The sequence below is a fragment of the Ochotona princeps genome, chromosome 3 (genome assembly GCF_030435755.1).
Source record: "Ochotona princeps isolate mOchPri1 chromosome 3, mOchPri1.hap1, whole genome shotgun sequence".
Classification (NCBI taxonomy): Eukaryota; Metazoa; Chordata; class Mammalia; order Lagomorpha; family Ochotonidae; genus Ochotona; species Ochotona princeps.
This window is the reverse complement of record NC_080834.1, coordinates 24984376-25010605: the sequence shown is the minus strand read 5'-3', so window position 1 is coordinate 25010605 and position 26230 is coordinate 24984376. Positions and strand designations below refer to the sequence as shown.

General features: G+C 53.9%; 1 protein-coding gene across 1 annotated transcript in view; it reads left to right on the top strand.

Moving 5' to 3' along the window:
* PCNT (pericentrin) overlaps positions 1–26230 on the top strand; it is a 96602-nt gene that overhangs the window by 36715 nt on the left and 33657 nt on the right. The window contains exons 15-27 of the mRNA XM_058661523.1: positions 2450–2601; positions 4694–4842; positions 5032–5261; positions 7039–7201; positions 7634–7825; positions 14632–14861; positions 15282–15398; positions 16199–16219; positions 17625–17831; positions 18800–18970; positions 19540–19692; positions 23372–24214; positions 25753–25932. Of these exons, the coding sequence (XP_058517506.1) occupies positions 2450–2601; positions 4694–4842; positions 5032–5261; positions 7039–7201; positions 7634–7825; positions 14632–14861; positions 15282–15398; positions 16199–16219; positions 17625–17831; positions 18800–18970; positions 19540–19692; positions 23372–24214; positions 25753–25932 (2808 nt within the window). The remainder of the gene's footprint in view (positions 1–2449; positions 2602–4693; positions 4843–5031; positions 5262–7038; positions 7202–7633; positions 7826–14631; positions 14862–15281; positions 15399–16198; positions 16220–17624; positions 17832–18799; positions 18971–19539; positions 19693–23371; positions 24215–25752; positions 25933–26230) is intronic.

The following is a 26230-nucleotide window of genomic DNA, read 5'->3' as shown; positions in this document are numbered from 1 at the left end:
GTCCTAAAGCTATTGCCACAGTGTACAAAATGGCGCCTGACGTACCACCATTACTGTTCTTGATCTGCTGGCCGTCATATCCGAGGGCTACCCAGACCTGCTCCGGGTAGAACCCGTGGAATACCATGTTGTTGCAGTTCACTGAGTCAGAAATGAGCTCACTCCCAGCTCAGTGCATGCTCCGTCCTTTCCCTTGCCCTTTGCCTCCGTAAGCAAAATGGCGCCCAATTCAGCTCTAGGGGGCTGACTGGGCTATGAAATCCACTCTGTTCTCACACTGCCCGTCTGAGATCTGCTGCTCTGCTCCTGGTCAAATCAAACAGACCAGCAGGATGGACAGGTCTTTGGGTTCACCTCCTGAGCTCCCAGTGAAAGTCCCTTCCCACCTGGTTGCTGGTGGAGTTCCGGCTTCTGTGGAGTTCAGATCGCCGTGCTGGAGTATCAGTTACTGCAACATCACACTGCTGTGACCGCTGCTTTCCTGTGTCTGTCAGTCTCCCGGTACCCCTCTGCTGTTGTTCTGTCCTTTCCTGTTTCCTGAAATATGTCCTCTCTGCTTCATACTAATTAAGTATTTTTCCATCCGTTTAAACGTGTCCTTACGCTATTCCGCAATCTTGATTGTCCGACACATGTTGTTCTGATTCTTTCCTTTTGATGGGCTCCTTGTAGTTGTGGTATGTGGTTTTGAGGGTCTCTTCATAGACCTGTTGGCTGTTGATGTGTCTTTGGAGAAACGTGTGTTTAGGTCCTTGGCTCTTTTTTTTTTATTTTGTTTTTTTTTGATTATTATTATTTTTTTTTTATTGGAAAGTCAGATTCATGGAGAGACAGAGAAAGATCCTGCATCTGCTGGCTCACTCCTTAAGTGACCACAATGACTGGAGCTGAGCTGATCGAAGCCAGGAGCTTCTTCCACGTCTCCCATGTGGCTGCAGGGTTCCAAGGCCTTGGGCTGTCCTCTACTGCTTTCCCCGGCTACAAGAAGGGGCCTAAATGGGAAGCGGGGCAGCTGAGACACGAGCAGGCACCCATATGGAATCCTGATGGTTGAATGGCAAGGATTTAGCCAGTAAGCTACTGTGCTGGGCCCAGCTATCTGTTTTTCTTAGGTCATTAACAGGGAGCTAGATCAGAAGTAGAGCAGTCAAGACTCAGATGGGAGCTGGTAAGGGCTGCTGGCCCCTGGTTGGTCTCTCTTTTCGCTCGTCACCAGCCATGTTGTGGTTCTGGTGTCTGTGTGCCTGGGGAGGCTGCACCCAGGTGCTCAGCTCTGTACCTTGTCTCCGAGAGAATGCACAGTCTTTTCTCGGCTGGGGGTACTGCTTGTTGGGTCGCAGCCATCTGCTGCAGCTTTCTCTTCTCTGCCCAGTTGTCCCGTGAGTACTGCTTTGCTGCTCGTCTCTGCCTTCTCTTTTTGCTGGTTCTCTGTCTTGTGATCATGAAGGAGATGTGGTGACAGGGAAAGCTTTGTTCACACCTGTCCTGAGCTGTTGCTTGAAGCTGCCGCGTCCACTGTTCCTGCATCGCCGAAGAATGAAGTTGTTCTGGATTGGTCAGGCTGTGTGCAGAGGAAGTGTTGATATGGGTCAGTCAGGGAACTGGCATGAGAGTACTCTATTAGTACAGAAGTTCACGGAGTGCCCACTGAGGTCTTTGTCAGACTCAGCAACTTGTGAAAATGACGTGTGTCCCCACCCTGTCTCCTCTCCCTTGGGCTCCTGGAGGGCTGTGTCGTGTGTGCTCTCTGCTGTGTTGTTCCCTGTTCAGGGACGCCCAGGGCAGCTGGTGCTGCTGAGACTCATTTTGGAGGGAATTTCTCAGAAGGGTCTCTGTCAGCTTGGCAGTGAGCAGATGCAGGGCATCAGGTGGCTCTGGGGGTCTATGCTGGCAACGCCCGCATCGCTGTGTACCCCGAGCCGAGTGGAGGGACTAGGGTTAAAAAGAAAAAAAAGAAAAAGAAAAGAAAATCACACATACACACACACTGGGTCATTCGTGTAAGAATGCCATTTATTAGAAATCCAGGCTGTCTTAATAAGCCCTGACTAGTTCCTCTTGGGGAGTTTTCCCAGCTCTTTGGGCTTTGTATGTCTCGCATGTATCAGGAAGCTTGCGGTTCGGCCTGCATGAACCCATCAGTCATGCGGGGGAACGTCGTGCCCTGTTGATGGGCCCACAGTTTCTCAAGCTTTCTCAAGCACAACTGGTATGAGAAAAAGCAAGATTAGTGCAGCAGGCATATCTGGCGAGGTTAACCCTTGGGGGCCGGGCCCTGCAGGTCTACCCATCCCCTGCCGTGGCAACGGGCAGGCTGCAGTGTCTGTCCAGTTTTCACCTTTGATTACAGGTTTTGTCCCTTTATGCCATATTTTACTCAGTGTAATCTGGGAGGTTCCTTCGAGTCGTTCACTTTTACCTCCATTGCTTTAACTCATTTCTCCCACAGCTGGAAGCCCAAGTCTTGTCCCTGAGGCAAGAGGTGGAGGGGCACCGTTCTGAGCTTGAGACACTGCGGCAGAGGCGCGAGAGGGAGAACACAGAGGGCGCACACCTCATCTCCATGCTCAGAGCTGACGTCGACCTGTGTCATAGCGAAAGGTCAGTGTGTCCTGCCCGCACTGCTAAGCTGCTGCTCCACCAGGCGCGTGGCCCTCATGGGTCTGCACACTGAAACCTGGTAGTAGGAGACCTGGGCCACGTTGTTCTCACGTAACCTGTTGGTGCCAGATCTTCGCATTTGAGCAGGAGCACACAAGCCTCCCTCATCTCCCTCAGAGCCCTGCCTTGCCCCAGGATCCCACCAGGTGTGTCAGGTGGACCCGCAGGAAGTGCATGCTTTTCTCCCTGCTCTGCACTGAGCTGCTTCATGGATCCCTCCATGGCTTGTGGAAGCAACAGAGTGTGGCAGTCTTGTCCACCCCGGGTGCCTTGGGTGCTGGGTGTGTTGTGCACCTGGCCTGTCGCAGAGCTCCGACTCCCGCTGGGTGCGGAGTGTGCTGTGCACCTGGCCTGTCGCAGAGCTCTGACTCCCCCTGGGTGCTGGGTGTGCTGCGCACCTGGCCTGTCACAGAGCTCTGACTTCCTGGGTGCTGGGTGTGTTGTGCACCTGGCCTGTCGCAGACCTCTGACTTCCTGGGTGCTGGGTGTGCTGCACACCTGGCCTGTCACAGAGCTCTGACTTCCTGGGTGCTGCCTGGCCTGTCACAGAGCTCTGACTTCCTGGGTGCTGGGTGTGCTGTGCACCTGGCCTGTCGCAGAGCTCTGACTCCCGCTGGGTGCTGGGTGTGCTGTACACCTGGCCTATTGCAGAGCTCTGACTTCCTGGGTGCTGGGTGTGCTGTACACCTAGCCTGTTGCAGAGCTCTGACTTCCTGGGTGCTGGGTGTGCTGCGCACCTGGCCTGTCACAGAGCTCTGACTTCCTGGGTGCTGGGTGTGCTGCTCACCTGGCCTGTCACAGAGCTCTGACTTCCTGGGTGCTGGGTGTGCTGTGCACCTGACCTATTGCAGAACTCTGACTCCCTCACTGGGTGCTGGGTGTGCTGTGCACCTGGCCTGTCACAGAGCTCTGACTCCCTCACTGGGTGCTGGGTGTGCTGCGCACCTGGCCTGTCGCAGAGCTCCGACTTCCTCCCAGCTGGAGGAGCAGCAGCTGCCAGTGCTGATACTCTAACATTTGGTGTGTGAAATTGTTCACTAGAGAAGCGATGGTGTGTATAAAGTTCTTTGCCTGATTGAAGAGGCAGAAGGGCAGAGGTCTGCCCTCCACTGGTTCACTCCCTGTGTGCCTGCCACAATCACGGCTGAACCAGGCGGAAGCCAGGAGCTGCCCTGTGGGAGCCATCATGCTGCCTCACAGTGTGTATGGGAATAGGAAGCTGGAGTCTCAAAGCCAGGCCATTCCACCCCAGATCCCCCTGTGTGTGGAAGTTCAGCAAGGGGGCCCTGGATGGGACTGGAGGAGGGCTGTAAGTGGGGCTTGGGTGGTTTCTGGGTGAAGCTCACTATCATTTTGCTAACATAATACCCTTGTAATGGAATCTGCTTGACCCCTTTTCCCTTCTCCATGTGTGCTGCTGTTCTGCCTTTGGTTCGGTAGCTCCTCACAGAATGGACTGTGGGTCAGGAGCAGCCGTGTGAGTGCCGACAGAGGGTAGGTCGGCTGCCACGCGCTCCTGGAGGAGTGTGGCTCAGAGGGCGAGATGGAGACTGACTTGGCCCCCTGAGCCCCTGCGTTACAGAAGCACTGCAGATGCATGTTCGTGTGGCCAGAGGGAGGCAAAGGCGACAGTCTATCCTGCCATGGGCTAGGGTAGATGCTCAGGTGGGTGTGGGCTGACCGAACAAACACCTCACAGGGTGAGGTTTATGCTGAGATGAGAGGTTGCAGGGGAGCTGGTGTGTGCTCTGCGTGGCACTGGGGGCTCGTGTCCAGGAACCAGCTTGCTTGCGTTATACAGCAGTTTGTCCTGCTGGCACCACAGTAGCTGCAGGGTTGCTCCCTTTGGAGAAAGCTGGCCTGCTCAAGTGGACTCCTCTTGGTTACCATGCTATCATCTCCATTTCCTGAACTCACCCAGGCCAGAGTGACCGCATGGCTGGATGTTTTCTAAGCACTGGGGTGCTTAGCAGTGTCCATCGCAGGGCTCCCCAGGCTGAGACTGACAGACGCATGTCGGTGTTCCTCCCAGGAGAGCCCTCCAGGATGCCCTCAGAAGACTGCTGGGATTGTTTGGAGAGACAGTGAAGGCAGCCATGGCTTTGAAGACCCGGATCAGTGAGCACGTGGGGCTGTGCCTGGATGATATGGTTACCGGAGATGGACAGGCCCTGTCAGCAGGTGTGTGGGGCTGGAGGTGCCAGGGGAGGCCTCGGGAGGTAGCAGTGCTGACCACATCCCCTGCTAGCTGGTGGGCCTCGTGCTGGCTCCTGTGTGGTGGGCCATGTGGAAGGAGCATCCGGCCAGGTCATGTGGTGGAGCCACTGGTGGCTGCAGGCTGCTCCTGAGCAGGCCACCTTTTGTTTCCAGCACTGGAAGATGAGAGCTGGCCAGACACAGTTCTGCTGGAGCTCGACCGGGCATTACCCGAGAGTGCAGACATGTCTTCTGTGGCTGACATCAGCAGCCATGTGTGCGAAAGCTTCTTCCTGAACCCAGAGAGCATGCTGGACTGTGAGCAGCCAGTGAGGCGCATCTATCAGAGTCTCCGCGTGGCTGTGGACAGCCTGCTAGAAATGACCCTGGACTCCACCCGGCAGGTGAGGACCACAGGTCAGGGCCTGGACCGAGTGGACAGAAACTGAGATGACCTGGAGCCTCACGTCAGTCCTCCAGGCACTGTGCCAGGCTCCACATGCAGCATTGCTGCTTCTTCCAGCTATTGTCTTCTGTGTGGAAGCATTTCAAGGATTTCATTCTTAAGAAACATTTAAATTTACTTTCACTTTATTTGGAAGGTAGACCTAGAGTTTGAGAGGTATGAAGAGAGCTTCCACCTGCTGTTTCTCTTCCCAGGTGCCTCTGGCAGCCAGGGTCCTGAAGCCAGGAGCCAGGCATCCCAGCGTCTCAAATGGGTGATGGGGTGCGAGCACTTGGTCATCTTTTGCCTTAAGGGAACACAGGTTTTAGAAGGACAGAGAGGAGAGACACGACAGGTCTTCCACCCATTGGTTCACCCCCCAGATGGCCACAACAGTTGGAGTTGGGCCGACATGAAGTCCAGAGCCAGCCCCTCTGCTCTGCTGTGTGGGTGGCAGGAGCTCCAGCCCTGGGTCATCTTCCCCTGCATTGGAAGCAGAGCCAGAACGCAAACATGGTCTTCCCAGGTTGGATGGCGTGTCCCAGGGCCATGTCACTGCTGCGTAAGGCTGTGCTCCTCAGGGCGTTGCCAACCCCAGCCAGACCCTGGAGCCCGAGGAGGGTAGAGAGCTGATTTCTAGGTCACCTTTGGTCTTTTCTGCTGGCTGTCTGGTTCTGCCCTATGGTTATCGGCATGTGGGGGTCCTGGGGAGGGCAGCCTTACTGTGAGCGACGAGTGGGGTGTCTGGTTATTGAGGTAGTGTGTGTATCTGCTGCCTTCACCTTGTGCACCGTGGCTCCACAGTGCATGATTTTCACCAAGATTATCACTGAGAAATGGGAGTTGCTTGTGTTAACTCTGTAGAGCTTTATAGACAGGTGAAGACATTAAATAGAATATGAGCAAAGAAGGGGTCTTGCTTTTCTCAAAGATTAAAAATAAATTTTTTGACTATTTGACAAAATTGATGTTTATCAGAACTGGCTGGCTTTTCAGAGGTGGAAATGTGGGTTTTCTCTTTCTGGCTCCTATGTGGCTGCTTGTTACTTTCTCCTTTCTTCCTTGGCCCACTGCCTTCCCTCCACCTCACCACTGCTTCTTTCAAGGCATCCTTCTGCACCAGGTGCTGTTGGTGGCCTGCCCCTGCGCCTGTGGGCACCTTGGCAGGACAGGGCCTGCCGTGACTTGGTGAGCAGGTACAGGGGACCAGAACAGAGTTTGTGTGAGTTAGAGGAGCTGTCAGAGCAGCTGGCAATGGATGGATGCTGGGATGGCAGGATGTGAGTGGAGTAGAGTCAGACGAGGTTTCCCTGGTGCCTCAGTGCTGGAAGTGACGGACAGACTGTGACCCAGGATCGTTGACAAGGAAGAATATGTTTCCTTTGAAGTCAGCCTGGACATTCCCAAGCCCCAGGAATATGAGGCTGGGCCCTGCGTGGGGTCACCCATCTCTTGGGAGCAGCTGGATGCTGGCCTCTTAATCCAGAGGGAGATCTGGACCCCAGCCTGTTGATGGTCTGAAGTTCCACACTGGACCTGCTTGCCAGGGAGTGCCAGGCCTGTGTCACCTGGAGGCTGTTGTCATCTTGGGATGCTGATAGCACTGGTGGCGGCTGAGATGTGCAGGGGGCCTTGGTCCTGCTGGGCATCCCTGGCCTAGGGTAAAGTGCAGTTCTTTGCATCAGCGTGAGCTTTGGTTGTTAATGTGCAGTTGTGATCTTTAAATGCCCCAACAGCTGGAAGAAGCACGTCAGATTCATTCTCGTTTTGAAAAAGAATTTAGTCATAAAAAGGAAGAGATGGCCCAGGCCATCAAGAAGCACAAGGAGGTGTTGGACTGCCTGCAGGAGGAGAGTGCTGCTAAGGCGTCCCTGGCCCTGGAGCTGCACAAGATGGAGGGTGAGCGGGTGCAGGTGTGGGAGGCTGGTGGCCCTGGAGCTGCACAAGATGGAGGGTGAGCGGGTGCAGGTGTGGGAGGCTGGTGGCCCTGGCCCTGGAGCTGCACAAGATGGAGGGTGAGCGGGTGCAGGTGTGGGAGGCTGGTGGCCCTGGCCCTGGGAGGAGGGTTGCACAGCAAGTGTAGAGGCGGAGTTACTGTCATTTCATTTAAAAAAAGACAAGCAGCTAAGAAGTCTTCCATCTGCTGGTTCACTCTTCCCAGGCCTGCAGCAGCTGGGGCTGGGCCAGGCCTGAGCTGGAAGCCTGGAACTCTATCGGGTCTCGCACAGGGGAGCTGTCTTCTGCATGGTGTGGATCTGGCCTGGGAGCTTACATGCTGTGGGTGTGATACCTGACCATGGACCCAGTGTGTACTTTCCTCATTTTCTACAGGCCTCCTGGAAGGGCTCAAGGTGGAGAAAGCAGGTCTTGAAGAGGCGCTGGGCCTCAGGGAGGACTCTGAGCAGCATCTCATCCTGGAGCTGGAAGGCCTGAGGCTGCAGCTGCAGCAGGAGGCCCAGGCGCATGCTGCACTGAAGGAGGGGTATGCAGTCCTGCAGGGCCTCAAGGAAGAAAGAGAAGCTGGTAAGAACAGTAGGGGCTTGGAGTGTGGCCACCACTGGCCCAGCTTCTGGGAGTGCAAGGAATCTGGGTGTGTGAAACACAGGCTGTGTTAGGATTGTGCTGGGCGCGTCCGGTAACTAGTCCTCCACTCTATGGATTCTAGTTGCATTGCTGACCTCACATCCTGAGCCCCTGTGAGGTCAGCCTGAGGACACGTGGCCCACATGAGAAATAAGCGCCTTCCACATTTTATTTGAATTAACGTGCCTAATATTAGTCCTAACTAAGGACGTTTTTATTAAATTACCTTTTCAATTCATTTTATTTTAAATTATGTTTCATTTTCAATTCAATTTAAAAGGCATAGAGACAGTTCTACCCTCTGGTTTATTTCCTGGAACTGGCTAAGCTGAATGCAGGAGTCCAGAACTCCATCTGCATCTCTCGGGGGTGGTGGGGCCCACGCCCTGTCTGCTCTTGTGCCAGCAGGAAGGTGGATTTGGAGCTGCGGGCAGGGCCACGACTTGACCCCAGGCTTTTCAGTTTAGGATGCAGGCTTCCCTCAGGGCGATGGGGCTGCCATGCCGAGTCCCCAACCCCCACCCCAGGACCATGTCTGGTTTTAGCAAGTTTGCTTGCAGAGTTTTAGGGTAATCAGCACGGTGCAGGTAGCTGGGAAACTGTGGTCTGACCCACCACAGCCTGCCCTCTTCTCCTCCCTGGGGCACTGTGGGATGTGACTGTGTGTGGCATGTGGTATAGCTGTCCAGCCAGCCAGGGAGAGAAGGGGCTCCTCTGGTTTTTCGTCCCCTTGTGTGGCTTCCCTCCAAGTCTGCATTTCATGTTGGAACTGGGTCGTCTGAGCCCCTTACAGTTCCAGAGTTTCTCTTTCAGAAGATTTTGGCCTCCTTTCTGCATGTCTGCCCCCTCTCTCCGAGGCTCACCCTCTTCTTCCTCTCCTGCTGCCATGTCTGTGAGCTCGTTACTGTGTGTGTTGGATGCTCATGGGGCGTGGGGCCCCTGGTTCGGCCAGCAGCTGTGTCGCTTGTGCTGGCTGGGCCGGCCTTAGTCTTACTGCTCTCCCACGTGCTCAGTTGTCACCTTTGTTCTGCTCTGTGATGTCCTTTGTCCTGTTTGCACTTTTTAACACTTTCTGAAGTTTGGAAGATGGAGTTACTGAGTAAGTCAGAGACAGAGGGGGCTGATGTGAGAACGCTCTTACCCACTGGTTCACTTCCCAAATGCCACCAAGACAGATTGGGCTGGGTTAAGCGAGGAGCTCCGTTCAGGTGTGATGGGTGAGTGGCAGGGACTGCCTTGGCAGGAAGCTGCAGCATCACCCTCACCCCCCGCCTCCCCAGGCAGGAGGGTGCCTTCATCACTGACTGTGGGCCTGCACTTTATTTCCAGTGTTTGGTCTGAATTTTTTTTTTTTTGAAGATTTATTGATTTTTATTACAAAGTCAGATATACATAGAGGAGGAGAGACAGAGAGGAAGATCTTCCGTCCGATGATTCATTCTCCAAGTGAGCGCAACGGCCGGTGCTGTGCCAATTCGAATCCGGGAATCAGGAACCTCTTCCGGGTCTCCCATGTGGGTGCAGGGTCCCAAAGGTTTGGCCCGTCCTCAACTGCTTTCCCAGGCTACAGGCAGGGAGTTGGATGGGAAGCAGAGCTGCAGGGATTAGAACCGGCGCCCATATGGGATCCCGGCGCATTCAAGGCGAGGACTTTAGCCTCTAGGCCACGCTGCCGGGCCCTGAATTTTGTTGTTTAGTAGCTCTGTTCTCCCTTTCTATATCTTCCATTCCTGCTCCTGTGGCTGCGTCCAGCTCTGTTGTCTCACATTGTGTGAGTCCTTCCTTTAGGCCCTCAGCACCCTCACGTCCACTGAGGTCTGTGCCTGCTCTCTTCTCCTTTCTCCTTGTGTGCATCCTCTTTCCTGCCCTGCCACAGCAGGTGCGACTTTCTGTGCTCATTCTCGGCCCCTGGCCTCTGCTGACTCGGTGCCTGCAAGAGGGAGGCCTCGTGTTTGGGTCTGGTGCTTTGTGTGGCCCCTGGCCTCTGCCGACTTGGTGCCTGCAAGAGACCTCATAAGCCTTGTCTTCAGCACCCTCATCTTTGCATGTCGTGGAGTCAGATATTCAAGATTCTGTCTCTTTTATGCTAATGCCTGCCCATTCACTGCCTTGGAGTGTTGGGATTTCAGGGTGGGAAAATGGGACCAAAGAAAGGGCTGCAGGAGCTGCTGAGCTGTGCAACAGCCTTGAGGGACTTCCAGGCTGTTCCTCTAGGTTAGGTGCTTGTGCTGGGCCTGACTGCTGCTGCTCCTGCTGGTAGTGGTATGATTTTTTTTCATGACTTATTTATTTATTTGCAAATTACAGTTGGATAGAGAGAGAGAGAGAATTTTCTGTCTGCTGATTCATTCTCTAGGTGGCTGTAACAGCCAGGGCTAGGCCGAAGCCAGGAACCAGGAACTTTATCCAGGTTTTCCATGTGGGTGACAGGCCCAGACACTTAGGCCACCCTCCCCACTGCTTTCCCAGGCCATTAGAGGGAGCAGCTGGGACACGAACTGGTGCCCACATGGGATGACACCGTGACCTACAGTGGCTCTGTCCACTAGGTCCTGGCAGTGGACCCTGGGCCTCTCCTCTGGCTGTGTCTGACCTTCCTCTTGGCCTCACGCTCACTCCTGTGGTAAGAACTGGCTCAGGGAAGTAGAGCTGGGGGTCTAACCCAAGTCTCAGGGAGCCTTCTCCCACTCTCAGACCACTGTCCTCCTTTGCTGTATTTTGTCCCTCTAAGGTTCTTTTTTCTCTGGGCTCACATTGTTTTGCGTTTGTTGTGATGCTCCTCACTGTGTCGGTCTCACCCTGGCCTCTCTCCCAGCCCTGGCCCTGCAGTGTGGTGCTGCCTTTCAGTGTTTGTGCTGCGTTTTGTCCTCTGGGCAGCCTCAGCTGTGCCAGCACTGCATCTCCCTGAAGGCCTGACCCTCCTCCAAGTCCTTGGGCTGGCTGCCTGTCCTGTTGGTGTCCTCTAGCCCCTGGGAACGAGGCAGGCTTGCAGGCAGGCGTGAGCTTGGACATGACTCGGGGCCAGTGCTGATGCTGCCTTGCACTTGTTCGTGGCTGCTGTTGCACACTGGCTGTTTCTTCTCAGTAAATGTGCACATTCTCATTGTAGGGGCTCCTGTCACTGGAGCACACGAGGACCCAGGTTTGTGGCTTCTGTGTGCTATGCTGTGGTTTCCAGCAGGTTTGGCAGGTGACATACTCAAGTGGAAAAGCACTTTAGAGCTTTTGTGCCAAAGCATAAACACAGTGACTATTTAATACCCAGGGTTTGTTCCTCGAAGTGGACAAAGGTGTCTCATTTCAGAGCTCCAGCGAGAAGCAGACACTTCTGTGGTGATGGCTGCCGCTCCTGAGCCGTCAGCACTTGTGGCAGAAATCATGTCAGTGACTGCTGTGACAGTCCTTACCCTGGTGCCGGCCTGTGTCCTCCGTGGGCGAGGGCTGGGTCTTCCCACGTGTCTGAAGGAGTCCCAGCAGGCCTTCACTCAGCACGGCTCTTGGCCCCTGTGGGCCTCGGTCCTGCTCGCAGCGACTTGTCCCCCAGAATCAGGGAGGTGCATGTCTGTCGCTGGGATGAGGGTGTGGGGTGCACGGCTGCAACAGTCACACTTGGGCCTGCTCTGTATCTTAGGGATTGTGATGGATGTTGATCAACTGCATGTTACAGCCCGTTGACTGGCGTGAAAACTTACTGAGAATGTTGTATTCATAATAATAGTTCGTCATAAAACAAGTCATAGATTTTATGACTAAAGCTTGGAAAACATGTGTGATGTAAATTAAAATGTACAAATTCATTATGTCAGTTTTTGGCTAGTTCAAATGCTCAGGAGTTTGTTAGTGAGCCCCATTTTTTCAAAGCGGTAATTGATTTTGTAGTTTCAGGCTTGTCACTCAGTGTCACAGTCCCTTTGTGCTCCTGTCCCAGGTTACCTGAGATAGGGTTCAAGGTTGAGTGCCAACAAGCTCTGTGTTCTCTAGAACACTCATGCCCCCACCGTGGCACCCTGCAGGCCCTGGCAGGAGGAAGGGCCAGCAGGAAGACCTGGACGAGCTTGGGGTCCTCGTGGCCTTTGCCTCCCCCGTTGAACTGCAGTTACAGTTCGGCCTGGATTTTGAGGGGACAGACGCTCAGATAGTTTGACATTGACCTCTGCTATTGCTGTTTTCACACGTGTTTCTTCCCTGGGACATATCAGCATTACACACTCCACACTGCAAGTAGGTGTGTTGGGAGCCTTCCCCTCCTCCTCTGAGACAGTGCCTGTGTGTGGTTTTAATTCAAGTTACATTTGAATTCCAGAAAGTTACTTGAAGTATCATCCAAGAATATCAAGATATTCTCACTTGGTTTTTTTTTTTTTTTTTTTATCCATTTTATTGTATTGTTGTTGACAATCTTTACATAGTTAACTATAGTTGAAGGAAAAACAAGAAAAAGAAAAAAAGGTTCAGGGGGATAGGGAGGTGGGCAATGCTATTATGTCAATATTGTTTCCATCATGTATCTGAGGTAGAGGGGGACAATGAGGGAGAAGCCCCACCTGGTTTCCCGCCCACCCCAAGTCCCAGATGTGGGGCATGCTCTGAGATATGTGCTCAAGTGGTGTTAATAGTTCTCCAGTTATGAATCGCTGCCAGTTTCGCTCGATGAGGTCGTCCACTGATTGATATGGTCCATCATGAAGTCTCCATTTGTCCCATATTTCGCTGCCAACATGTAGCTGAGATGAATGATTGTCCTATTCTGTCTTCTGTCTTTTCTTGGTTAGAATTCTGAGTCCAGCAGTTCAAGTGGGGAGAGCTCCAAAGATACTTTGAGGTATTCCCAGATTAGTTTCTTGTATGTTCTAGCAAGCACAGGGCCCGGCACAGTCCATCACCCTGATCAGCTGGTGGTTGCAATTGCTGTGTTGGTTCTGTTTTCAGTCCCGAGTTGCACTGGAACCAATGGGTGTTGCAGTCCAGTCTGGTTCGGCCCTTACATCAACCAGTGGGAGCTGCAGCCTAGTTGGGGCGACCCACAATAACCCCCACCAGACCGCCCCCTACCCTGGTTTGCCAGTATGTGTAGCTGAAGACCAATCTGTCCCCCATCCCATTTGGCTCTGGTACTTGTCAATGGGTATTAAAGCTTAGTTTTATCTAACCAACTCAACCATCCAGCCCTCACAGATATTGTTGAGTACCTCTCTATCTAGCCATCCCAGCCCCCGTCCTAGTTTTCATGCCCTCTCACGGGAATAGTGACCCAAGAAGGGGGAACCCACTTTTTCCCTCCCAGGTCTCTCTGTCCCGGTTTATGCACTCTTTAGGTGGTCCTGTGATTTGACTCGACAGAATTAGTCCCCAGTGCCAGCTTTTGCCAGCTGATGCTGTGGCCCTGATCTAGTCCACATGCAGCGCACAGGTGTTGTAGCCTTGCTTAGTCGTGTCTGTCTCTATCCCAGCCCACACTCTCCAGTGGGAGTGGCTGTCCAGCGAGGGGACCAGCCCCTTAACCCCCCCCGCCAGCTCTGCCCCTCCCTTCCTGGATCTCACGTGTGCTGGATGGGTGCTGCATTCATATCCAGTACAGGCAACCACGCCCTGGCGTTCCATAATGTGTACTGGTTTTGTCGCAACCAAACCTGGCCCATTCTCACTTGTTTTTGGTTATTCTGATTTTTTTCAAGATTTATTTATTTATTAACGGAAAGATTTACAGAGAGGAGAGACAGAGAGAAAGATCTTCCATCTGCTGATTTACTCTCCAAGTGGATGCAACAGCTGGAGCTGAGCCGATCCAAAGCCAGCAGCCAGGAGTCCTCTCCGGGCCTCTCATGCGAGTGCAGGGTCCCACGGCTTTGGTCCACCCTCCTGTGCCTTTTCAGGCCTCATGCAGGGAGCTGGGAGGGAAGTGGAGCAGCCTGGACATGAACTGGTACCCACATGGGATCCTGGCGCATGCAAAGTGAGGACTTCACCCACTAGGCTACCGCACCGTGCCCTCACACTTGCTTTTTAAAAATATGTTTATTGGGGCAAGCATTGTGGTGTAGCAGGTAAGACTGCTGCCTGCAGTACCAGCAGACTGCTCCATTTCTGATTCAGCTCCCCCCTGATAGTAGCCTGGGAAAGTGGTAAAGTATGACCTAGCTCTTGGACCTCTGCCCCATGGGGGAGACCTGGAAGAAGCTCCTAGCAACTGGCTTTGGCCTGGCCCAGAGGGACATTGTTTTCATCTGCAGAGTGAACCAGCAGATAAAAGATCTCTTTGTACCTTCCCTCTTTCTCTGTAACTCTGTCAAATCAATAAATTAGTGTTTCAAAGCTATGTGTGTGTGTGTGTGTGTGTGTGTGTGTATAAAATTAAATATCTTTTGAAAGGTAGAGACAGAGACCTTCCATCCAGTCTGAGTGTATACAATAGGCAAGGCTGAGCCAGGCTCAAGCCAAGAATTCACCCAGCGGGTAGTGGGGGCCCATGCAGTGTGCACGTTTGCGGGAGCTGCGTGGCGGCAGAGGTGGGGCTTGGCCCCAGGCAGTGTGCAGTGGGGTATATTGAGTGCTGTCCAGGCGTGCGCACTCTGGTGTCTAACTGAACCGTGGTGCTGGGGTGTGGGCTGGGAGTCTCCTGGGGACATGGAGAGTAGGGAGCCTGCAACGGCACCGCTGAGGTCTTCCCTGCTGCACGTGCCCCTGGCCTCTGCGGGCCATGCTGAGTCGCCCGTGTGCCCTCATGTGTTTGTGGTTTGCCTCCTCAGCTCTGCGGCAAGAGGTGGAGAATCTAAACAGGGAGCAGTTGGAGAGCAGGAGGCAGTCTGAGAAGGACCGTGCCGCCATGCTGGCCCAGATGGGGGTGCTGGAGCTGGAGCTCGAGGAGCAGCTTGCTCAGCACCGCGGCTGTGCCCGGCAGGCCGAGGAGGTGGCCGCCCTGAAGCAGGAGATGGCTGCTCTGGACAAGCATCTGCGCAGCCAACGGCAGTTCATGGATGTGAGAGTTCCGTGTGTCCCCCTCTCCTCCCGTTCTGTGTTCCCATCTGCTCTCCCCTCCTCCCTGGACCATTGGGCCAGCTCGCCTGCGTGGACTGCTGTGTCTGCTTGTCTGGTGGGGCACACTTCTTGCTTGTGGCCGGGTCTGGGGGAGTGTGTGTCGATGGCACCACTGTACTTGTTTTGTCCAGAACCGCCCACATGGCATGGAGTTTCACAAGCCTCCCATTTGGGAACTCTCAGAGTTGGCCTTTTCCCTGAATCCCATCCTGTAGAGGAGGTTGTATGTGGGTATCTGGAGCCCTCCCTGCTAGCTGCTGGAGGCGTGTGCAGGGACAGCTGCAGCCTTGCTGTGGGGGCCCTCGAGGCCAGTGAGACCAGGCTCAGCAGGCTGGTGCTGACATCCTGCCTCTGCCCTCAGGAGCAGGCCGCAGAGCGGGAGCATGAGCGTGAAGACTTCCAGCAAGAGATCAACAAGCTGCAGGAGCAGCTGCGCCAGGCTACTAGGCTGCAGCCCCAGAGCCCCCCCGGCAGCTGGGTAGGTCAGCCGTTGTGTGCCCTGCCTGTGGGTGGTCAGCCCCAGAGCCCCCCCGGCAGCTGGGTAGGTCAGCCGTTGTGTGCCCTGCCTGTGGGTGGTCAGCCCCAGAGCTCCCCCGGACAGCTGAGTAGGGCAGTCATGGTGTGCCCTACCCGTGGGTGGTCAGCCCCAGAGCTCCCCACCCCGGGTGGCTGGGTAGGTTAGCTGTGGTGTGTCTGCCTGCGGGTGGTCAGCCCCGGAGCCCCCTGGACAGCTGGGTCGATCAGCCGTTGTGTGCCCTGCCTGAGGGTGGTCAGCCCCAGAGCCCCCAGACATCTGGATCGATCAGTTATGGTATGCCTGCCTGTGGGTGGTCAGCCCCAGAGCCCCCAGACAGTTGGGTAGGTCAGCTGTGGTGTGTCCTGCCTGTGAGTGGTCAGCCCTAGAGCCCCCCCGTACTGCTGGGTAGGTCATCCGTAGTGTGTCCTGCCTGTGGATGGTCAGCCCCAGAGCCCCCTGGACAGCTGGGTAGGTCAGCCATAGTATGTCCTGCCTGTGGGTGGTCAGCCCTAGAGCCCCCCCACAGCTGGGTAGGTCATCCGTAGTGTGCCCTGCCTGTGGGTGGTTAGCTCCAGAGACCCCAAGACAGCTGGGTGGGTCAGTCATGGTTTGCCCTGCCTGTGGGTGGTCAGCCCTAGACCCCCCTGGACAGCTGGGTAGGTCATCCGTAGTGTGCGCTGCCTGTGGGTGGTCAGCCCCTGCCATGTGTCTAATTTCCTGGTTCTCTAAATTTTGCCTTCCATGCCGGTGAAAACAACCAGCGCACACGGCTGGACGAGGAGGTATGTGTGGATGGACAGCCCCGCAGTGCTCTGGCCCTCCATGCCTTCGGTGCTTGGTGCTTGCTGTGTGGCTGTGTCCCCTTACTCTGCTGGTCAGATGGGCTGTGCATGGTGCTGCCCCTTCCCCGTGTCCTGCTGGAGTTGTAGCTCTTTGCTGTTCCTTGTGTAGTTGCTTATTTTCTTTCTGAGTTAAACCTTCTGGAAGTAACATTGGGACAAGAGCCTGGGACCCCTGTGGCCCCACCATAAAGAGCTGCCAGCAGCAGACACCACCCCAATGTGTGGGGATCCCTGCATGTCCTGGGTACCCAGCCCTATGTCCCTCAGCTGTGGTCTTGCAGGAACACCTGTCCTCTTCCATCCTGGCAGCCTGCCCTCTGTGTGAGTGATGTTTTATGAGTTTATGTGATGACAAAGTGATGTTTCTTTTTTTTCTTTAAAGATGTATTTATTTTTAGTTGAAAGGCAGAATTTACAAAGAGGAGAAGAGACGGAGAGTCTCTTCCATCTGCTAGTTCACTCCTCAAACGGCTGTAATAGCTGGAGCTGAGCTGTTCTAAAACCAGGAGCCTGGAGCTTCCTCCCGGTCTCCCACATGGGTGCGTGGTCCCAAGGACCCGGGTCATCCTTTGCTGCTCTCCCAGGCCGTTAGCAGGATGTTGGATTGTAAGAGTAGCTGTCAGGACAAGAACTGGTGCCCAGTGGGATGCTGATGTTACAGGTGGAGCACGATCCCAGCCTTGCAAATGACATCTTTTCACTCGGTCCGATTCTCAGTGGGGATTCACCCGGATTCTTGCCCGTATTCATGGTTCTCTTTTTCTTTAATTGCTGTGTTCTGTTGACTCCTGTCAACGTTTTACTGACAACTTTTGCATGATTGTTATGCATGTGAGAGAAGGCCCTTCTCAGTACCTGGTCCTCGCGTGTCCCTTGCTTCCTTGTTCACTGCCAGTTGCAGTGTGCCCGGTCCTCGCGTGTCCTTCCTTGTTCACTGCCAGTTGCAGTGTACCCGGTCCTCGCGTGTCCTTCCTTGTTCACTGCCAGTTGCAGTGTGCCCGGTCCTGGCGTGTCCTTCCTTGTTCAATGCCAGTTGCAGTGTGCCCGGTCCTGGCGTGTCCTTCCTTGTTCACTGCCAGTTGCAGTGTGCCCGGTCCTCGTGTGTCCTTCCTTGTTCACTGCCAGTTGCAGTGTGCCCGGTCCTCGCGTGTCCTTCCTTGTTCACTGCCAGTTGCAGTGTGCCCGGTCCTCGCGTGTCCCTTGCTTCCTTATTCACTGCCAGTTGCAGTGTGCCCGGTCCTCGCGTGTCCCTTGCTTCCTTATTCACTGCCAGTTGCAGTGTGCACTTTCTAACTCGGAAGGTAGGTTTTCTGTTGTATTTCTCAAGCATATTTTGTTGTTCTAGGTTGAATCGTTATTAGAACAATTGAGAGAAAAATGCGATGGATTTAATGAGTTGGCTCTAAAGAAGGAGTCGGCAGACAGACAAGTGTTGATCCAGGGAGAAGAAATTAGGCGTCTGGAGGAGGTGAACGCCGGCAGCAGGAGGGAGGTCCTGCAGCTCCAGGAAGAGCTGGAGAGGCACAAGAGAGCCATCAAAGAGCTGGAGCAGGTCAGGGCCACAGCGCTGGTGCCCGTGGGTGGGGCGTGGGCAGATGGGGGCCCCCAGCCTGACTGAACACCCCGCGGGGTGGAGCAGGTCAGGGCCACAGCGCTGGTGCCCGTGGGTGGGGCGTGGGCAGATGGGGGCCCCCAACCTGTACTGAATACCCCGCGGGGTTCAGCAGGACCCCCAGCTCAGTGGCAGCTCCTTTGGGACCACTCTCTGGGAATGTGTGTGAAGACTTTATGCAAGTTTTGATACTTCTTAATCTCTTAAATACTCTGAATTAATCCTTAATAATTGCATGAATGAGCTAGTTAGGATTGTTTTGCCTTTGTACTTAGGGGCTGTGTCAGCTGCCCCGTGATAGTGTGTCACATTGCAGTGTGGAATTAGGCATCTGAGGTGTTTTGTGTATTTGCCTTTGAAGTTTAGGGATGAATGGGAGGGGACCTGCTGAGCTAGGAGAGGCTGCTGCTTTCCTGGAAAATCCTGGAAAATCCATTGAAAAGCAAGGCTCTGTGAGAGGCTCCACTTCACAGTGGTGGTTTGGCCTCAGAGGAGTCCTGCGTCAGGGGCAGACGTCCTGGATTGCTGCCCGTGCTGATGAGCTCTGTCTCTGCACAGCGTGATATGTTGTGCCCCTCCCTGAGCAGGCACCACAGCACCTGCTGTGTCTCCCCCAGCCTCGTCTGACCTCTGGAGGACCATGCCCTCCCTGCCTTCGCTCAGTAGCATGTGCTCAGCTGAACAGTGCCCACCTGAGAGTTGATTGAGTCTGGGGAACCCTCCTGCATGGAACAGCTACTATGGTTGAGTTTCTGAGGTGGAGTCAGGGACATGCACCATGGTGGTTTTCTGTGGAGAGGCTGCCTGTGCCCTCATGTGCTCGCAGTGACTGGCGTCAGAAGGACTGGGCCTCGCAAAAGTTTGAGGTACCTAATGCCTTAAATACTGATGCCTATTGTTCTTCAAAGGATAAAGAGGCACTAAAGAACCAGCAGATGAATAGCCACCTGCATCTGTCTGCGTTGCATTCTGAGCCAACTGAGGGCTGTGGTCCTGTGCCTCCTCTGGACAACCCTTCCGAAGGTCCGGGAATGCAGCTGCAGGCAGCACAGCAGGGACTCTTGCAACGTGAGAGCGAGGTGAGCGTGTAGCAGTTCATGTCTGCCGATGGCCTGGTGCACCATGGACATGGCCCACTGTGCGGGTGATTCATTCACTGTGTAGTGTTTGTAACTTTATCATTTATTGTGAGTGTAAATATAGGTCAATCCTGGTTTCAGCTTTTCATTTGTGTGTTTGTGAAATTTTAATTGGAAAGGCAGATGCAGAGAGAGGGAGATACAGAGAGAAATATCTTCTGTCCACTGGTTCACTCCTTAAGTGGCTTCAATGGCCAGAGCTGAGCTGAACCAAAGCCAGCAGCCAGGAGCCTCTTCCAGGTCTCCCATGCGGGTGCAGGGTCCCAAGGCTTTGGACTATCCTTGACAGCTTTCCCAGGCCACAGGCAGGGAGCTGGATGGGAAGTGGAGCAGCTGGGATTAGAACCGGTGTCCATGTGGGATCCCAGTGCATGCAAGACGAGGACTTTAGCCATTAGGCTACTGCTCCAGGCCTAACCTTTTTCATTCTTCCAATGTTATTTTAATAACTGTTGAGTCACTTAGAACATTTGATAATTTTTAATACTTCCCTTCTATTTTTTAACAAGGTTTTAGAATTAAAAGCACAGCTAGAGGAGATTAAAGAAGACTTAGTGAGTAAAAATGAAGAAATTCTGCATCTGAACTTACAGTTAAGTGTGCAGAATGACCGTCTTCCTGCCAGCACTGGAGAGCGTCAAGAGGAGAATTGCGACTCACAGGTAAACCACCTTGTGGAGCATAAGACTGCTGGGACCCCCAGGAGACACTTGGGGTGGCAGGCGGGTTGGTGGGTCCCCGGAAGACACTTGGGGCGGCAGGCGGGATGGTGGGTCCCCGGGAGACACTTGGGGCGGCAGGCGGGATGGTGGGTCCCCGGGAGACACTTGGGGTGGCAGGCGGGATGGTGGGTCCCCGGGAGACACTTGGGGTGGCAGGCGGGATGGTGGGTGCCCGGGAGACAATTGGGGCGTCAGGCAGGATGGTGGGCCTCCAGAGACACTTGGGTTGGCAGGTGGGATGATGGTCCCCCAGGAGACACTTGGGCATCGGGTGGGATGTTGGGCCCCTGGGAGACACTCAGGGTGGCAGGTGGGATGATCCCGGGCCATCCTCCACAGCTTTTCTAGGCCACATGCGGGCAGCAGTTGGGACATGAGCAGGCACCCATATGAGATCCTGGCAATTACAAGGCAAGGATTTAGCTGCTGGGCTACCGTGCTGGGCCTGTTTGTTTCTTATTTATTTGAAAGTCAGAGAGACATAGAGAGGTATTGCTGATGCTGACACACTCTGCAAATGGTATCAGGGAGTTGGTCTGGGCCAGACTAAAGCCCAGATCCCAGAACTTGGTTTTCCAAGAGAGTGGCAGTGGCCCAGAGCCTGGAACTTGGTCTCCCAGAAGAGTGGCTGTGGCCCAGGTGTTTCAGCCACCTTTTGTTACTTCTCAGAGTGTTCGTTAGCAGAACTTCAGGCACTGTTGTATGGGCTGCTGGCATTTTAAATGGCATCAGAACCTTTCAAAAATAGATTCATTTAGGGAGAACTAGATCTTCCTTTTGGTCCTGATGGCTGGGCTAAAGCCCAGAGCCAGTTCCCTCTGTGGGTGGCAGCGGCCCAGAGTATGGAGTTGGATGGGAAGTGGAATAGCAGTACTGGAACAAGTGCTCATATGCATGGCAGTGTTGCTCAAGTGGTTTTGACAGTTCAGCAGTATTGTTGATCTAGCCACTCCAGTCATGATGAAATCTCTCTAGACTCCACTGGCTGACATAGTCCACCTTAGAGTCTCTGTTCAGGTATTTACTGCCAACATTTGGCAGGGGTAGTTGATTAGCTTTGTCCTCCATCCCCTGTTATGGTACCAGGTGTCCTCTACAGGCTCCAATGGACTGCTATATTCTCCATGGGCTTCTGGATATGCTGTCCACTACTCCTTCCAAGCCACTGAGGAGGCCCAGCTCTGACACGTTCACTCCATGGTCAGACCGTGGAACCTGCAATTTCCTCCATGATTGGAGTTTTGAGTCCAGTGGTTCAGTTGAGTGAATTCCCAAAGAAACTTCATCTAAGGTGATCCCTGAGCTGATACTTGTATGTGCATGCCAGTACAGGGTCCAGCACAGTCTGTCCCCCAAATTGGCCTTCACACACACTGTTAGTTGCAACTGCTGTGTCAGTTGTCTCCAGCCCTATTTTCTGCATAAACTAATGGGGGCTGCAGTCCAGTCCAATCCTGCCCACTGCACACTGGGCCCCCACGCAAACCAGTGAGAGTGAGCCACAGTAACTCCCACCTGGCCCGCCCCCTGTCCTGGTTCCCATGCTTGCCAGTATGTACATGAGACTGGTCTAGTCCCACATCCTATTCAGCTCTCATACATGTCAGTGGGCACTGAAGCCTAATTCAACTCAACCAGCCCCACTGTACAACACACATGTGCTGGCAGGTACCACTCTCTTTCTAGCCATGCCTATCCCAGTCCTGGTTCTCATTCTCACCAGTCAGAGTGGCAATGGAGGTGCCCATTGTTTCCCTAATGGGCTCACTTCCATTCCTGGATTTTCTACTTTCCAGGTGGTTCTGCAGTTGAGCTCGACAGAGTTTTCCCCCCATGCCAGCATCTGCCAGCTGATGCTGTGGCAAAGCCCAATCAACCTACACCCTCTCTGGCTTATGCATGTACCAGTAGGTGTAGTTCACCTAGCCTGGCTTGTCCGTGATCCAGCTTACATGCAGGCCAATAGATGTTGTAACCCTGCCTGGTCTGGTCTGCCCCCATTCCAGCTCTCATACTCAGCAGTGGGATTAGTGGCCCAGCAGAGGAGCTCCCTGCAGCTCCCCGACCAAGTTTGCCTGCTCTCCCGGGTCTCACATGTGCTGGTTGGGCACTATGGCCCAGTCTGGCATGGTCTGCCTCACCTTGGCATTTGCCAGTGGGTGCTGTAGCCTGGCCAAGTCTGGCCCATCCCCAGTTCCAGCTCATGCTGGTGGGGACTACATCCTAGCCCAGCCCTGCCAACCCCCAGTCCCGGCCCTAGTGTGAACTGGCTGGTATTGCGGTCCGACCTGGCATGACCCACATACCATTTTGGCTCTCAGGTTTGCCAGCAGGTGATATGAATTGGCCCAGCCTGTCTCACCCCCAACCTGAGCCAGAGGTAAGCCCATGGGTGCCATAGCCTCTCCTGGTCCAGGCTGCTCCCTTTCTTAGTTCTTGTGCTCACCTGAAGGGACTGTGTCCCAACAGAGAAGTTTCCCAAATTTTTCCATCAGAAGCTCTCCCAGTGCCAGATCTTGCACACACTGGTGGGTCCATGGGCCAGCCCTACGTGGTCCACCTCCTGTCCTAGCAGGCCTTTCCTGACTGGCCCTCATCTATTCCGGTTCTTACTGCTGGGTGCTATAGTCCAGCCAAACATGTCCACACAGCTCACACATGGCTCAGCAGGGGCAGACACCTAGCCCAGCCCACCCTATACCCGCCTTAGTTCTCACAACTACCAATTGGTGCTGGAGTCTAGCCCAGTCTGGCACACTCCAGACCCATTCCACACTTGTGCCAGGGAGACTGCAGCCATGTGAGATAACCTTTTAGTTTGGATTATATTCATTGTATTAGTTTCTTAGGAGAATATGTGTCACCTTATATGTGTACTTTGTTTTTAGCCATGTGTGTCTATTTGTTGTAACAGGTTATTGGACAGTGTAGTCTTTTTCCTTGTCTGCATGCCTTTCTTGACAGGATTTATTTCTGTACTGTTTATTTGTATGTTTCTCTCTTTCCTTAATGTCATACTTGCTCTAATGTGTCTGGGAAAGCAGCGAAAGATAACCAAAGCTCTCGAGCCCCTGCACTCACCTGGGAGACCGAGGTGAAGCTCCAGGCCGTGGTCTTGCCTGGCAGTTGTCATTGGGGGAGTGAAATGGCAGGTGGAAGAGCTGTCTCTGTCTTTCCTTCTCTATAAGAGAGCAAATGAAATGGAACAGAATACTGGAGTTTAGGCATCGGTTTTGTGGCGCATGAGTTCAGCTAGCCCTTGTAGCGCTGGCATTCTATATTGCAGAATAGTCTGATCCCTGCTGCTGTATTTCCAAACCAGCTGCCTACAGATGTGCCTGGGAGAGCACTCATTCAGGCCTTCAGACCAAGCCAGCTTCTGGCAGGTGGCAGTGGTGATCGTCTGCACGCCCTTGACTGAATGTGGCCCAGTTGGTGCTTCCTAGTGTGGGCAGACAGTGAGTGAGGAGGGTGTCCTGGCGCTGTCGTGGCGCTGCTGCCTCATTTCTTCTTTAGGCTGCAAGTCCTCCGTGACAGCATGGATCCAGGCTGGACTGTTGCAAGGAAGATTGTGACGCTGCCGTATGTGAGTGACCTCTGAAATGTGCTTTATCTTCAGGTTACGTACGACAGAAGCTATGAAATTGAGGAGCTGAAGGCTGTTATTGAAAATCTGCGTGAGAACCAAGAGCGGCTGCAGAAGGATAAAGCAGAGGAAATTGAGCAGCTGCATGAAGTCATTGAGAAGCTGCAGAGAGAGCTGTCCCTCATGGGGCCTGTGGTGCATGAGGTCAGCGACAGTCAGACTGATAGTCTCCAGCGTGAGCTGCTGTGCTGTCAGGTCCAGGGTCCGCCTGGGCTCCAGGGAGAGCTGGAAGCCTCACATGCAGCCAAGGAGGCCCTGGGCCAGCTCCTGACTGAGCAGGAGCAAAGCCACAGCCAGGCCCTGGAGGCCTTGCAGCAGCATCTGCGCAGTGCGGAGGAGGCTGCCGCACGGCAGCTGGAGGAGCTTGAGTGTAGAGTGGCGCTCAGAGAAGCTGAGGCCCAGAGCATGGCCTCCCGGATCCAGGAGTTCGAGACTGTTCTCAAAGCAAAGGAGGCCACAATTGCGGAGAAGAATTCAGAGATTGAGGCCATGAGCAAGTGGAAGATGTTCCACTGCACAGAGCTGCAGGCCATCCTGCTGGCTGTGGCCCGTTTCCGTCATGCTCTGGAGCAACAACCCCTGGTGGTCCTGGATGAGCCCCTCGAGCTGCAGCGCCTGCGGGCACAGTGTGCCCGCCTCAGCCGACAGCTGCAAGTACTGAACCAGCGCTTCCTGAGGTGCCAGCGGGAGCTGGACAAGCACCATGCCCATGGCACTGGGGCCCACCCTGATTCTCATGTGAACACAGAGGCTGTATGTGATGCCATCTCCAAGCAGATAACTTCTGGCAGCCAAGGCCCAGACCATGATGCCCAGGTAGGCCTCATGTGCATGCTGGGACAGGGGATGTGGGTGTTGGTAAAGCATACAGACATTCCCTCACTTTTCCCCTGTCACTTTCAGTTTCTGTGCTGGGAAAGAGGGGAAGTGAGTAACCAACAGGGAAAGAAAACAGCCTGACTGTGTGTGCCAGTGGAGGAAGGTCTGCACCGCTCACCCCTGGCTTTCTGTAGCTCTGCTTTTCAAAGAAATGACTCTTTACATGCCAGAGGCCAGCTCCAGCCGAGTTCGGGACTCGCGAAGGGTGCGTGGATTAGGCGTAGAAAAGAATTGGACCACTACAATTTCAGGATCATAAAGGACCATGCAAGGAAGCTGTCCCCTTTACTTATACAGAAGCAGTCACAGTTCAGGCAGACATTGTGCGTCATGGTGCTGCACCCACTGGACCGCCTGGTGCGGGCCCCGAGCAGCACAACTACAAAGTTTTCTTTAGGGGCGGTTTGACACAGCTTCAAGGGGGGCACCATTTACAACAGGTGAGTGAGGAAGGATCATGCATTCCCTGCTTGTCTCGGCTTGCCAGCCCCTGCCTGCTCTCCTCAGGTCTGGGCTCCAACCTTGGCGCCACCTGTGACAACCAGACCCCGATCTTGAATTCTGTATGGGTTAATAAGGCTGGAGCCTTGATTTATGGGGATTGGGGCCATTGGCACTAAGGTCGTGTTGGCCATTAGGCCTGCAAGCTCACAGTTTGTTAGCCTGGCAAGTAAAGCAGGAGTTACAAAGGCAAAAAGAATTGCAGTTAGCAATGAACCATGTTTACTCCATTTTGATTTCAACTCTACAATGGACAAGTGGGTGCTTCCAAAGATAATTCTGCAAATTGTTTCACCTTAAGGCAAGGCGTTATCCATTCGATGTTGCAGCCAGGAATTCCTCAGTAGACAACACATATTAATCAGTAATACACTCCTATTACAATTCTCATTCTACGACTTATCAGTTAGAGGGGAAATGTATCACAGAAGGAGAAACCTAAAGATTAAGGACAGAAAACCCTAAACATAGATTCCCAACTACGGACTCAATAACCCTAAGTTAGTTTGAAAGCATGTATTACGATGTTAGTACAGACGTTCTTGAGCTCTTCCAGCCCAAGGGCCATCAGAGCACCCGGGACAGCATACATTGTTAAAGGCCCGTTCACCACGACGTTGTCGGCAGCATTACCTCCCAAGCTCACATTGGTTGTAGAAACGGTCTCGCAGGGGCAAACAACAATGCCTCAATAGATTACAGAATTAGCAGGGTGGCGGGGTGGCAGGTGTCCTTGCAAAGAGGGGTGGAATTATGTTCATTGGTTGTAGAGACATCTGCCAGGCCCTGCCGTGCAGCGGGAAGCTCCCCTGGGCCCTGCCAAACAGGGGAGCTATTCTCTTCACACCTTCGTGTCGTCCACACTACTGCATGGACACCAGCATTTACAAAAAGATAAAAGAGGAGCCCCAGCCCCTCCTAACCAAGAATGTGCTTGTGCATATGTGAGCCTCATCCTTGTTCTCCCTGTGCAGAGTGATTTGCAGCGTGCCAAAGTCCTGGTGACTTTGAAGGACACAGGCCTGTGCAGACCGGACAGCGTCATATCGGTGCTCGCCGTGTGCCAGAGGCAGCTGGAGTCAGAGCTGCTGCTGCTGAGGAACGAGATGTGCCTCGGTGGGAATGATGGCAGCCAGCTATTGGAAAGGCTGAAGGTATTTGCACCTGCAAGCTGTGGCAGAGCCACTTGTTGTGCTCGGAGCAGTGCTGAGATGCTGTGGGCACTGGGTCTTGTAAATATCCCTTATACTACATACTACGTTTCCCATGGCCACATGGCTTATGAGAGTAAACATGTAACGTTCCCCTAGAACGGGAGCAGGCGGAGGCTCTCCCTGTCTGGTTCCCCTAGAACGGGAGCAGGCGGAGGCTCTCCCTGTCTGGTTCCCCTAGAACGGGAGCAGGCGGAGGCTCTCCCTGTCTGGTTCCCCTAGAACGGGAGCAGGCGGAGGC